The sequence below is a fragment of the Canis lupus genome, chromosome 25, assembly GCF_011100685.1.
Source record: "Canis lupus familiaris isolate Mischka breed German Shepherd chromosome 25, alternate assembly UU_Cfam_GSD_1.0, whole genome shotgun sequence".
NCBI lineage: Eukaryota > Metazoa > Chordata > Mammalia > Carnivora > Canidae > Canis > Canis lupus.
The window spans coordinates 17774499-17788680 of NC_049246.1; the positions used below are offsets into that span (position 1 = coordinate 17774499).

A 14182-nucleotide genomic window follows, 5' to 3' on the forward strand; every position below is an offset into this window, starting at 1 on the left:
TGGCAAATTGAACTCCAATAAAAAAAATATATGTTCTAGATTGATGTTTACTTTGGAAATATCTCTCTAGGTTGAGTACAATTTGTTCTAGATTATTGTAAACTCTACTTAGGATTTGTAATATGCTTTTAAAAGCTTTATTTTGATGTTAAGAAAAAAAAGCCTCTGATTAAGACATAAGATTAAGTTCATTGCCTATGATAATGAAAGCTCGAATAGATGTAATTAGTGCTAACAGACTGTAATGTGGATCACTTCCATCTTCAGTTTGAAAATTAATTTCCTTCTGCCGTGATTGCAGTAGGGTTTTAGCTCAACTTTCTTTTCTTTCCCCATGTCTTTTAGCTAATAAAATTTCTTTGCATGTAAAATACTTTAAGTACTGAGGTCTTCTAATTTAGTTTGACTTTTTGGAAAGTACATTGAAATTGCTTCCAGATGTTTTGTATTAACAAATGTAGATTTTTCTAGCAACAGGATGCCTATCTAAAATGGCTGAATCGATTTTAAAAAAATCAATGAAATTTCATTTTCCCTATGAACATATTTGTTTTGTAAAATATATACCATTGTATAGCAAGTGAGTAAACTTTAAACATGAGTTATTTCCTTTGCTTGGGAATTCTCCAGTACACTGACTTGCCATGGCTGTGCTGCTTTTCTAGAACATTCCTAATGAGTTAAATGCTGTCACAGGTACCTTTGACTAATAACAAAACACCACAATTTATAAATGATTTACCTTTTAAAATATAAGTAAATTAGAGAGAATTAAAAGTTGTATCTATCATACCATCATTCAGTTTCTTCCTTTCAAGAAGGCAAAGGAAAAAGGAGTGTTTAAACTTAACTTCGCTTTTTAACCGCCTGATACTGCCTGAGATGAGTGAACTCCTTCTGATGTACCAGGTAGGGCTGTGGTACTTGGGAAGTTACATTGTGCTTTATTTGTCCTGAGTTTTGTTTGGTTTGTTGAAATCTGAGCATGTGGACTATAGTAGTTGTGTGTGAGAATATCATTTATTATGTGTTGTGTCTCCCACTTCAAAATAAACAAAATACAAACAGATAATGATCATTGGTTTCAAAGTGCTGTCAGAGTTTAATTAAGCCAAGTCAAGCTCATTACATTCAGTAGAGATAGAACATTTGCTAACACTTCACATTTTCTCCAGAAAGGACCTCTGAAAAACACCGTTTTGTTGGAAAGACATGGGCTGGAGTCTCACCTGGTCACATGGCTGTAGTTTAGAGGGAGCAAGCCGACTTTGCAGTTGGGTTCTCAGCTGTGTCATTGTTTGGTACTCTGCCCTTCCTCCCAGCCCGTTTGTGGCAAAGAGAATGGCCCTTGCGTCTCTTAGCTTTGTAATAAACCACAAGTGATAAAGGTCCTGATTAGTAGTGTTTCAGACTCCATTTCTCAGACGAGGAGTATCAGCTCCCTAATGAATAGCAAGGAAATGAACTCAAGGCTTGACATGGACAGAGGCATTATAATCCTGACCCACCAAATTGAACAATTTTTACTATCAACAACAACAACAACAACAAAAACATCAAGCAAATGTGCCATTAAAAAACCCTTACATAATTGTAGCAGGTTTGGGTTTCCTCTGGTTCAAATTTTCTTGCCTCTTTGATAATCAGAAGATCTGAAGAAAGGCATAGCATTTCAGGGGAGAATCTGCATGACAGACTCACAATAAGGCTATTCACAAGGACTCTTTTATTCTCTCAAACAGTATCTGCATCATTCTTAGTCTCTGGCTTTACTACAAGGCTCCATTTAAACTTAACCCAACTCGCTGACTTAACTGATCCAGGAATTACTCAGTACAACCAGCCAGCAACTGTAGCTTTTTTTCCCCTTTTGATAAGGGGATTTAATACAATGGCCTTTACAGTTCTTAAATGACTCCATTTTTTTTTCCCTGTCTTTGAGATGTGGCGCTTATATGACCTTTTGTTCTTAATTAAATTTAACGTGGTTTGATTATATTTTTAAAAAGTATAAACAAACACAATATTGACTCCCTACCCTCAGAGTAAAACTTTTAAAATCTTGTAGATGGTATAAAAATGGAATTTATGTCATAATATTTACACAGTTGATTTCAATATATTGGATTCCATTATTAATGATTAGATACTACTAAATCAAACTTGAACATATTTTCATTTTTGAGGGGTGATTCTCATATAATCCTAGTAGTCCTTCAGCACTGCATGCTCACCTTTATATACTTTTGGTATTCTGCTGGTGTTTATACTATTTCTGCTACCATAGTGCTATTACACTAATCAGGGCATCCTTGGGTTTGTCTGTGAGTAGCTGGAGGAGGAGTGTAGGACAGAGCTTGGACACAGTGGAGAGATTCTTGAGGATATATTTGGTAGCATGCCACACTGAGAGTATAGATGATTCACACTTTGGATCCACACCTTGGAATAGTAGGTCTCAAACTTTAGTAGGAACAAAAATCATCAGAATGTTTGACAAATATGCAGCTACCTGGACCCCACCACCAGAGACTGATTAAGTAGGTCTGGGATGAGGGCCTGAGAACTTGTATTTTTGACAAGGACTCGGTTGATTCTGATGCTGATGATTACCAGACCACACTGAGACCATTATCCTATAAGTTCACCAGGGAACCTTGGGAATTCATGATTCCCTCCCCCACCCCCCAGGCCTCTTGCCTCTAGTATTTCTAGTACTGGAGCAGTTTGTGCATCTTCTCCTGTTCTGCTTCCATCCAAAGCAGGGCAGTATCCACCGTGTATCTGACTTTCCCAGGAACAGGCCTCATCTGCAGGCCCACACTTGGGTGTTTGAGAATGTCCTCTCACTCTACCCCGGCTCTGTGCGTGATTAGGATTTCAGAGCGGTGTTATCTGTAGCACTTGATCCAAATTTGGTCCTCTGTCCTCCTCCCGTGTCCCTATTAAAGTAATTTTAGATTTTTAGAAACAAAAGTCCTTTTCAAAAGGATTGCCAATTAGAAATGGATGCTCAAGAAGCCTTTTGGGAATTATGGATGTAACATGTTTGTCCATTTTATGAAGATAAGATTTTTCCTTGAAGATAAGTTGATCTGATGGTCAGGAGAAATAGGAAAAATAAGTGGTGATGGCTACTATTGCTGTTTGTAGCATTGCGCCAAAGGTGGTGTCATGTCTTCTGCTGTCGAGTCTACCCCCATAGATTTGGCAGACTGCATTATTATGGGAATTTTCAGTTGGCAGACATTTTTGTTATGAGAATTTTCAGACCTGTGCAAAACTAGAAAATACAACTCCCATATATATGTCACCCAGTTTCCAGAGTTATGGAGATTTGCTGTGTTTTTCAGCAACTTTTTGTTTTGTTCTTAAATTTTGCTAGTAGTTATCTAATCGGTTCATTTTGGGAATGAATCAAACATGACATGCTTGGGTTGGGGCCTGACTGAATACAGTATCATGAATAGTAATTTGAATATGTCCTTTTCAGGAATGTGTTCCAGAAAACCTAGAGCTGAAGAAGAAGATTTTTGCTCAGTTAGATCAAATTGTCGACGATAAAGTTGTCTTAAGCAGCTCCACCTCTTGCCTCCTGCCTTCTAAGCTGTTTGCTGGCCTGGCGCACGTGAAGCAGTGCCTTGTTGTCCATCCGGTGAGTGCCTTACACCTCAAGAATTGGTTATATCTCATTTTGGTTTTCAGGAGCAATACATTTTTACTAATCTGCTAGTAAATTTTAACTGTTTTATTGAGGTATAATTCATATGCCACACAGTTAAAATTGTATAATTTAGTGGGTTTTTTAAAAGTATCTTTAGAAAGTTGTAAAATACTGGCATTTTTAAAAAGAATTTAATCCAAAAATGCCTTGAATTGTATCTGCATACCTAGTGCATAATGAGATAGAATGCACGATACTTATATACTTTCACCCTTGTGTAACTCACCTTCTAACTGAAGAGAGAGACTACTAAATGCATAATTCCACTGTCAGGGAAAAAGCCACTGTTACAAAATGTATATATTGAGTAAGAATTTGTAGCCATGTAACTGTGTTGTGTAGTATACTCAACACAATTCAGAGTAGGATCAGTTTTGCTAGAAGGCAGATTCTGGGTCCTGCTCCTGAGATTCTGGTTGACTTTAAATCCACTATCCCTTTTTCTTTTGTTCCCTGAACCCACCTGTTGTAATTACCTGGACAAACTTACTCACTAGGGGGTGCATGATGAGGTATATTGGACAGTGAGTTCCACATTGATGTGCAAGTGCTTAATAAATCTTTTTGAGATTAATGTGGTAATATGAGGTAAGGGGAATCAGAGAGGAAATCCAAGGATCACTTGGTAGGGGTTTGAGCTCAGTGTGACCTTGGAGACCCAGGACAGCCTGTTAGTACAGAAAAGCTAACTTAGCTCAAGCCATAATAGATATGATAGTAGATGACAGTGGCCATACCCCCAGCACCAGCAGGCCATCGGAGGTGAAGGCTGGGGACAGCCTAATGGAGAAACTGGAGCCAAGCTGGGCAGGATCTGGTTGGGCTGACAAGAGAGGAGAGAATGTGAGGCTGGGAAAGTTTGTAAACAAAGACGCTTGGCCAAGAGGAAGCATGGGGTGTGTAGCATCATAAGGAGGCTAGCCTGCCTGGAAGGGCACCCATACCTCACATACTTGGGAAGCAGGAGGAAAATGCTGGAAGGCTTGACAATAGTTGGGTTATACAGAATCGTCAGAGTTGCTCTGAAGAGCTGGGACTGGCTTAGGCACAGAGCAGCCTTGTGATGCGGTAGAAATGCTGCCTTTGGAGGGTAATCAGAAGGTTCTTTCTATATTGAAGATGGCTCAGAGAGGGGAGCAGCTGCTTCACAAAATTGGGGCAGTATTCCAAGTATGGAGGACCAGGGCTTTAGACTGAGAGGAGGGAAAGAACTCTTTCTGAGCAAGAGTTTAGAGCGGGCAGGGGAGAGGGACAGACTTGGCTCAGGTAGGGGAGGAAGAAGGGGAAGTCACAGATGCCTGCTGGATTCTGTGTGCTGACAAGAATTGTACCACCATTCACATAGCTGTATGGTTCTGGATGTCTGGATGTCTTCCTACTGACATACAAAAGGGACCTTAACTGAAGCATCCAAATACCAAGCGTCCTCAAATACAGAGACGTAGACCCACAGAGCCTAGAAGAAAACCAGTCATGTGTAGCTACCACTCAGATAGAGGAAATTAGCGCCAAGAGGGACCTTAACTACAGCATCCAAATACCAGGTGACATGAAACATGTCCTATCTTTGCTTCTGTGATATTTACATGTCTGTAAAAAGGACTCTTAGAAACTGTAAACCACTTATTAGATTGTTGGTTGCATCAGTGACAGGTGTAAGCCTCTTACTTGAAAATTTCCAATTTCTAGCCAGAAATTTTACTTCTGAATCAGAAAAGAAAGAAAAGAAAGAAAAGAAAGAAAAGAAAGAAAGAAAGAAAGAAAGAAAGAAAGAAAGAAAGAAAGAAAGAAAGAAAGGAAAGAGAAAGAAAGAAGTCAAATTGTTTAGAAAATACCTCCAAAGTTTTTCTTTTTTTTTTTTTAATTTTAAGATTTTATTTATTCATGAGAGACACAGAGAGACAAAGAGAGGCAGAGACACAGGCAGAGAGAGAAGCAGGCTCCATGCAGGGAGCTGATGCAGGACTCGATCCTGGGACTCCAGGATCACACCCTGGGCCAAAGACAGGCGCCAAACCGCTGAGCCACCCAGGGATCCCCTCCAAAGTCCTTTAACAAGATTTCTACCTGTATCTCTTCATTTTAAACCTGATGGATGAGACCACACCTTATTCACTTTTCTGTCACACCTAACGAGTACCTCTGACTAGTAGTTCAGCCCCTGACTATTGAGTAATGACATTTCTCCTACTACCATTCCAGGATTGCTCACTCTTACTTCTTTAATCAAAGGCAAACAGCATAGGCAAATTAAGTTCAGACCTTACTTCAAAAATTGACCTCTTATTACATTTGTAAATTATTTTATACCCAAGCCAACATTCACTAAAGCAAATGAAATCACCCAAGTTGACTGTCTTTGGAATTTTATCCTTTCTTTCTTTTGTACTGGTGCTGCCCACCATGTCCTCATTCCACTGAGCTCAAGGAGAGTGGGGGGAAAAGTGTCTTTGAGCAATTCAACCTAGGCTAGATGGATAATCCCTAAATCATCAAGAACCATTTACTATCTCTGAGGAGCTACAGTTTCCCTTCAGCCCTGTAGCTGGGCAGGAGAATCCCAGCTCATCAGTTCACATGGCACTGCCTCAGCTCTGTGCTCTAGTCACTCACAACTCTTCGCCCAGACAGGAAATAGGATAAAGGCAAGGGAAGCCTATTCATGCCTCTGAAAGACTGTGGCAAGAGGGGATAGTCAGCAATTGCAAAAGATTGCTGCCTCCACCCCTCTGTGGAAGAACCAACAGCCAAGGAGTTTCCACATCACATATTGTTTCTTGGGCACTTTTTCCCATTGGCATCTGAGGAGCTTTCAGGTCCTCTGAGCACTGGTGGGTGAGTGGAAGTCACTATAGGTTGGATGTATTCTCTCTATGCACAGGTAGATTGGAGCCAGGAGAGTGGCGGGCTCAGGAAGAGGGGTGTTAATGTGGCCATTGTCTGTGTCCCTGACAGGCTTCCTCTCAGATGTCTTTTATGTTGCCTTTGCTTATCTGCCTCATCTCCCTGTGGATGTGTAGAGAGGCTCAGGGATGCCCATTTGGTAGCCAGTGATTAACTGAAAGTGGAGTTTGGCTACATTCTCTCTTGGTACTTAGATCTATGTTAGTGATCAATCAAAGCAAGCAGTTTTCTACTGATAGTTTCAGCCACGGTCTACAATCTGTTTTCAGTTGGGGATGTGATGGTTCCATGGAGCTGATGGGGCTGTGTGAGCCCATCAGATGCTCTTGGTGCCACCCTTATGGATGCCCTGTGGATGACGCTGCCTGGCAAGTTCACACCATCTGCTTAGGGATGAGTCTTGAGTGGGAACAGTTCCTAAACACACAACTCTCACGTAGGTTACTAGTCAGCCATGGTAGCCTGGAGTCAAATCAGGCCCAACTCGCATGAGGCACCCAGAGCGTTCCCGTCCAAGCACTCCTTGCCTACGCTTGCACCTTCTCTGACTCACTCTCCCACCTGACCCTAAAACCATTTGCCCTCATGTTGATGGTACTTTGGATATTTATCTATAAGTTTGCTGTTTGTGGAGAGCACATGAGTGTGTGTATGTGTGTGTGTGCAAGCAGTACCTGTTTCAGATTGCCAGCTGCTACCTTCAGAGGGGTGGAAAAAGACTTTCCTATGTAAAGTATCAAAATGGCGAAGGATTTAGTCTTGTCCACCTGCGGTAAGCAAGGTACTGATTCATTTTTATACTCGTTTTTCAATGAGAAAGAAGAATTCACCAGGTCAGGAGTGCCCCCTCCCCAGCAGGGCTGTGCAGATGAATTGCAAATTGCTGCACCTGTCTTCTGGGAAAAGGGACGGTCTGCCTTTCCTCTGTGAGTTTAACTCTGTTTAATCTGCTGCAGGGAAAATAAGCGAAGGCTCTGTGTTGGGCGTGCTGTGCTATCGCCGTGATCACATGCCTCCCAGGCTCCGGTCCAGATTCTGGGCAGGCTTTTCATGAGGTGAATGGAGAATGCCCCCCTTGTACCACCCAGCTCAACCTGAGCTCTCAAAGAGCCTCACAGGCCAGGCCCTCTCTTGGGCCTCCAGCAAAGCTCAGCTCCGCTCTCTCACCAGCTGAGCTGGGGACCATCTCCTGTAACCTTTAGAAAAGTTGCCTCCTTTCCTCCTTTGTTTGTTCTTCTCATTTCTTGAGAATATGTTTCTCAGTCTAACTCACAGACTCCAACAGCAGAAGGCCCAGGTCCTGCCGTCACGTCAGAAAGAGAGTAGTGTCAGGAAACAGCCATTCCTTTCATATTTAAGAGAGTTGCTTGCTTTGCTTACCTCTTGTCCTCTCCAATCCCCACCTCTCCTCTCTCTACCATGTCATTGTCACTGCCCATCTCTGAGCCTTCAGTAGGGGTCAGGGTCCTTGTCTTGGGACTGAGGTGCCATGGCAAGTACGACCCCATCCAGGGCCTCAGATCTGGGAGGTCCTCTCGCAGAAGCTTATAGACTTGGAGCGCATGGACACAGAAGTGTGGAAACTTGGCCTGTTTTAGGAAGTGCAAAGGGCCAGATCATGCAGTTGTATTTGAGTGGGTGGTAGGGACTTAAAGTCATGCAAGGTTTTGAGCTGGAGGTGGTATGATTAGCATCCTGTTTTTAATTTTTTTTTAATTTTAATTGTGATAAAATACACATAAGATTTGTCACCTTAAAAAAAAAAAAAAAAAGATTTGTCACCTTAGCCATTTCTAAGTATACGGTCCAGTGGCAGTAGGCACATTCCCACTGTCCTGCAGACCTCACCACCATCTGCTCAGACTCTCTGTCTTCATTCAGATTGAGACTCTGTCCCCATTAAACAGCAACTCTCCATTCCCCTGCCCCTAGCCCTGGCAGCCTCGGGTTCTCCTTTCTGTCTCTGGATTTGACAGGCCCCTGCCTGACAAAGGATCACCTTGGCAGCAGCAGAGAGGATGAGCCTGGAGGGGGAGGCCAGGGAGGAGAGCCAGAATCTACATTGGAGGTGATGGCCTGAGCTAAGTGTGTGGTAGCAAGAATGGGTTTTCTGAAAGATGTGAATAGAATTGACAGAATCATGGATGGGAAGGTGTAGGGAGAGGAGGGGCCTGGGAGAGGCAGGCACCAAGGATACTTCTCATGGTATTAACTTGGGTGTCGAGGCTGTGATGGGTCTCATCAAGGTGCGGTGCTAGGAAGAGGATCTACGGTTTAGGGTGGGGAGAGATGGGAGTGGAGTTCGTGACAGGTTGAGTGTATGGTTGTTGGATATCCTAGGGGTGTGTCCAGTGCACAACTGCAAATATGGGCCTGCGGTGGGAGATGAGCTCTGTGTGAGATCACAGCATTTTGGGGTAGGAGTGATGGCCTGAGAACTGCTGAGCTCTTCCCAGAGCTAGAGAGTGGGTGTAGCAGGAAGCTAGTGGGGGCAGCCTGGGAGCACCACCATTTAAGGAGAGTGTAGGCAGGAGAAGAACCTGTAAGGAATACTTGCACAAGGAAACTAGCAAGTGGTATGTACAAATGCTTTTTAACTGTTGTCTCAACTGTGTTTTTGCTACCTATGGGGCTTGCAACATTGAAAGACCTTAAGCCCAATGTCTTTGTCTTATAGTAAGAAAAAATTCATCCAAGATACACATACTTCCAGTTCTTACAATTCTGATATTTAAAAAAGCCAGGGGTAGACATTTTTATAAGACTTCAGTCTAGGCAGGAGATAAGCGATTCAGTTGAGGCACTGATTCATAATTTACTTATTTGAAAACAGGTGCCATCCTCTCTTGCTTTCTAAGAGGGTTGAGAGAGTGACCAGGGCAGGCTGAGAGCAGAAGGAACCTCTTAGGCTAAATTGCGTGTAGACAGAGGCCTCTCCTATGTGATGTCCTAGGGAAAGAAATTTTTCTTTCCCTTTTCTGTAGAAGTCATTTTAGAATGGATGCTTCTTAAAGCTATTTAGTGACTATAAGATTCTATCAATTTTCATCCATATATCAAGGAAAAATTATTTAAAAGTATCATTTGGAGAACATTTTACTACAGTGCATTTGGCTTTTAATGGTGAGGCTAATCAGGTTCTACCAACTAGCATTTTCTTTGGACCTAGGATAACTTTCTTTTCTTCAAGAACAGCTTCTCAAAGTACAGCAAGAAAACCAGAGCCCAAAGTATAAATGCTGGGCTAGGCAAGCATTTCCCTCAGGGCCTCTTCATGGTGAACCAACCCTTCCCATCTTAGGCTGTATTATGATGAGGCTGTGGTAGAGTTCTGATGCTGTGTGATATCTAGGTGAGATTGGTGGGGGATGGGGTGGGGCAGACATTTGAGGCTCAGCATGGAGAAGTTAGGGAAATACCAAGTTTTGGGTATTTCCCAAAATTATGCTGTCAATGATTTTTAATACCAACACAGTAGAATGGCAAGAACCTGCAGTGACTCTTGTAGAGAAAATGGCTCTGAGGATGACTGGGGTAGGTAGAAGCCTAAGAAGTCTGAACAACTGGTAGCTGAGAAATCCTGTGGGGAGGTCAGGGGTTTGGAGATTAGTCCTGGATGTTTCAGATGGTCATCTGCCCCTCCAAATTTCAAACTCCTGTGTTGGTTCTGATTTTTCTATATAAAACCACAGAATTCTGCACTCAAGTTTTTCCTTTCCCACCTTTGTGGATTACTTCATATTTCAAGTTTCTTGTCATGGGTGCTAAATCTAGAGAGGCCTCTCCAAAGACAAATCTGCCCCATCTGACCATTCAAGATAGGCAAGCAAAGTCTGCCAAAACAACAGCCTAACTCCAGAGCTGTCTTTTGAGCCCTTCCCCTTCCATCTCTCCCATAAGGTAAACCCACCGTACTACGTGCCATTGGTTGAGCTGGTCCCACACCCGGAGACGGCTCCTGCGACAATGGACAGAACCTACGCCCTGATGCAGAAGATTGGACAGTCCCCAGTCAGAATCATGAAGGAGATTGAAGGCTTTGCCCTGAATCGCCTTCAGTATGCCATCATCGGTGAGGCCTGGCGGCTCGTGGAGGTGAGTGGGCTGCTTCCAGCCTCTGGCAGTTGGAGGAATAGGTGGCCATGGGGGAGGGGTGGTGGAAAAGTCAGCACTGGGTCCTGCTTGCTCTGTTCTGGGGACTGAGGGCAAGCTCTTCTCTCAGGTTCAGTCAACAGACAAGGAAAATAAAACGTTATGTAGCAATTCATCACATGTTTCAGAGATTCCTCTGTTACAATAAGTCATTTGATATTCACACTTGATGATAGACTTCTCTGTTTCCTGTCCTTTCATAGAGGACATAGAAATTACCACATAATTTCTCTGTGTGACACACTGCATTTTCTCATAGTCTCAGGTTCTCCCCCCAGTGTTATGATTTTTCAAGAGGAGGAAAAATTAAATTTTGGGTAAACTTGTATCCTCTAGAGAGGTCTAGTTTATTTCAAGAGCTTGAGGAAGAGATAATGGGTAAGCCTTAAACTTGTTAGCAATATGTTCATCTCACATATAAATAGAACATTATACACACACACACACACACACACACACACACACACCCTTGTTCTTTCATGGAAAGCTTTTGTACGTGACTTTCAAAATCACCTCACTGCATACATGTGTACAAAGGACCTGGTGCTAGGCAGGATAGACAATCCAAGCGGCCCCAGGACTTGCAGTGAAGAGTCCAGGGGTCTCAGGCTCAGACCATCTGGTTCTGTCCACTGGCTTGCTGTTGCTTTCCCCATCTTCCGTATGGGAAGACAGAACCGTCTGCCCACTCTCATCTTACAGGAACCTGGTAGAGTGAGTAAGTCTGTCCAGGTCCACAGGGCAGAGGGAATGGAGCTCAGGCTGAATTGTCTGTTTGTGGAACAGGCCCATTTCTTGGCTTACCTCCTGTGGGAGCTTGCCAGTCCCAGCCTGAGACTGGAGCTAGGAAGCCAGACCGTGAGCATTGTGCTGGAGCTTCTCAGTTCCTGATCATGTGTTGCTCTCACTCCCTGGTTCTGGCATTCCGTCCCGTCCCCATTAGATTCATTATCTGACCCGACTGCCATGGTCATTTGCCACAGAATAGCTCAATTCTGTGTCCTTACTGTTTAAATCCACTTAATGTTCCTATATCTTCAAGATAGAGTCCTGGGATTTTCACTGTTAAGTTTGTAGTTTTAATTTCCTAAAGTTGTAGAATGTTTTTTAGTATCAGTGGTAGAATGTTTGGAAGACAACACTGAGCTGAAAGCACCCCCATGGAGCTGTGTTTAAAATATTTCCCCTTGTCTAGAGAAGGGGAACACTTTAACAGACCACAAGAAAAGTTCAGTATTACACTGAGAAGTTTTTTTTTTTTAAGGATTTTATTTATTTATTCATGAGAGACAGAGAGAGAGAGAGACAGAGAGAGAGAGAGAAGCAGAGACACAGGCAGAGGGAGAAACAGGCTCCACTCAGGGAGCCTGACGTGGGACTCCATCCCAGGTCTCCAGGATCACGCCCTGGGCTGAAGGCAGCGCTAAACTGCTGAGCCACCCCAGCTGCCCTGTGAGAAGTTTTAAGGCAGTTTTTACTTTTGTTTGTAAGGTATCTCAGTGCCCCAAAGATAAAGAAAAGCCCTAAGTTGAAGCTTGCTTCCTCTAATCAGAAAGATGTGAGCCAACCTGAGGAAAAACTTGGAGGTTCTGGTATCATAGAATTAGGTGGGAGTCATATGCAAAGGATTCTATGTTGACCACAAACTGGAACCAGCTGCAGTCTGGAAGCTCCAGGTTTGGAAGAGCAGTGAGGGGTTCCAGTGTCTCACTTTACTGGTTGGAGGAAGAAGGGCTGGAAGGGTTTCTGAATTTGACCACTCTGGGTGTTCTCATGGCCTCATTTTTTCTGCCCTCCTTCTGATTGTCCTGTCTCCACTGGTGGACTGAATATAATCATATTACTGGCTGACAGGAATGTTCCCAGGGACGACATACCTGACAATCCCACCCGTGTCTCTACTTTGGCTACTGTGCGACTCACGTGTCTGAAGTCCCCATAGAGCACCAAATGCTAAAATTCAGCAGGATACGGTTTGAATGTGAAAAATTGAGAAAAGGCTACAGAAATGAGATGATAAAGTGTGACTAGAACCTCAAGTTTCTTTGGTGAATGTGTGTAAGATAATTCACTTTTAGAAATAAAGATGATCTATGGACAGAATTCAGGCAGGCCTAGAAACAGCAGGTCCCTCTGTCCAGGATGGGGTGAGGCAGGAATAGAGTGGTGGGCATTCCAGAGCTCTGCAGAGACTTTAGTGACAGGTGAAGTCTTTCAGTTGTGGGACAGGGGATCATGGAGGGAACAGGTCAGAGGGCAGGGACACCATTGTTGTCCCCGAGGTGCTTTGACCATTGCTGCTTAGGAGGGCCATCAGCACACCTGCTCCCAAAGTTGTTTCTCGGGGCAGAGAAGTCACAGGTGTGGGTTCTGAACTTCCACACTGCGGCCCTACTTTCCTAGGCTCTGGGGCTGGCAGAGCCAGAGTCCCGCTGAGAGAGTCCTTCCCTGGCTCCTCCCTCCGAGTTCTCCACACTGCAGCCCAGCTGACCCACTAAAGGCACATTTTTCTTAACCCACCTCCCCACCCTCCCCTTGGGCATAGTGGATCAGTATTTCTGCCCATTAGGTGGGGTGGCTTAAGGAGTCTTGACTTTATCACATGAATTTCTTTTTTTTTTTTAATATATTTTATTTATTTATTCATGAGAATACATAGAGAGGAGAGAGAGAGAGGCAGAGACACAGGCAGAGGGAGAAGCAGGCTTCATGCAGGGAGCCTGACGTGGGACTCGATCCAGGGTCTCCAGGATCACACCCTGGGCTGCAGACGGCACTAAACCGCTGAGCCACTGGGGCTGCCCTCACATGAATTTCTTAAAGGAAAACCTGTGCTGCCTGTGGTCTTGTTTCCACTTAAGACATTGAGAGTCAGGCAAAGTGAGAGAGCCTCTCGGGAGCCCCACCTTGCTGTGTGCAGATCTGCACGCGTGTGCTGAGCCCCAGTCAGGGCTGGGGTTACATGACACCCCTTTGACTCACAATTTCAGAGCTAGTTGAACTTGAATTTAGATTTTAGGGTGTTCCGAGTTTCCCTCAAAACATTTAAGGGCAACTTTAATATAAAAAGGAGCTGAATTGGGGATGTTTTGCAATAAAAAGCGAAGATTTTTTTTTATATGTCTTAAGTTCAAAAGTTCCAAAGATCTCAAAGAATTTATCTTTCCAAGACATTCTCCTTCTGTGGTAGGTTTCACGTGTGGGCCAAAGCACTAAGGCTCAGCCTTGCTGTAGAAAACACCAGGAGCTAAGATGAGGTCAAGGGACTCATCATGGGCGCTTTAGTCTCATTCCTTTGATTCACAGAGCAAGTTGAAATTTGGCAGAACCTTTTCTCTTTGACCCACACTAGGGCTAGTGTGCTTTCAGGTATGAAAGCTGCAAGGTGCCTTAGTTGCAGAG

The 14182-nt window shown here is 43.6% G+C and overlaps 1 protein-coding gene across 2 annotated transcripts in view; it reads left to right on the forward strand.

The window, feature by feature from the left end:
* Positions 1–14182, forward strand: part of CRYL1 (crystallin lambda 1) — a 145313-nt gene that overhangs the window by 109231 nt on the left and 21900 nt on the right. For both annotated transcript variants that reach the window (XM_038573515.1, XM_038573514.1), the window contains exons 4-5: positions 3494–3655; positions 10529–10723. In XM_038573515.1, coding sequence (XP_038429443.1) covers positions 3494–3655; positions 10529–10723 — 357 coding nt within the window. The remainder of the gene's footprint in view (positions 1–3493; positions 3656–10528; positions 10724–14182) is intronic.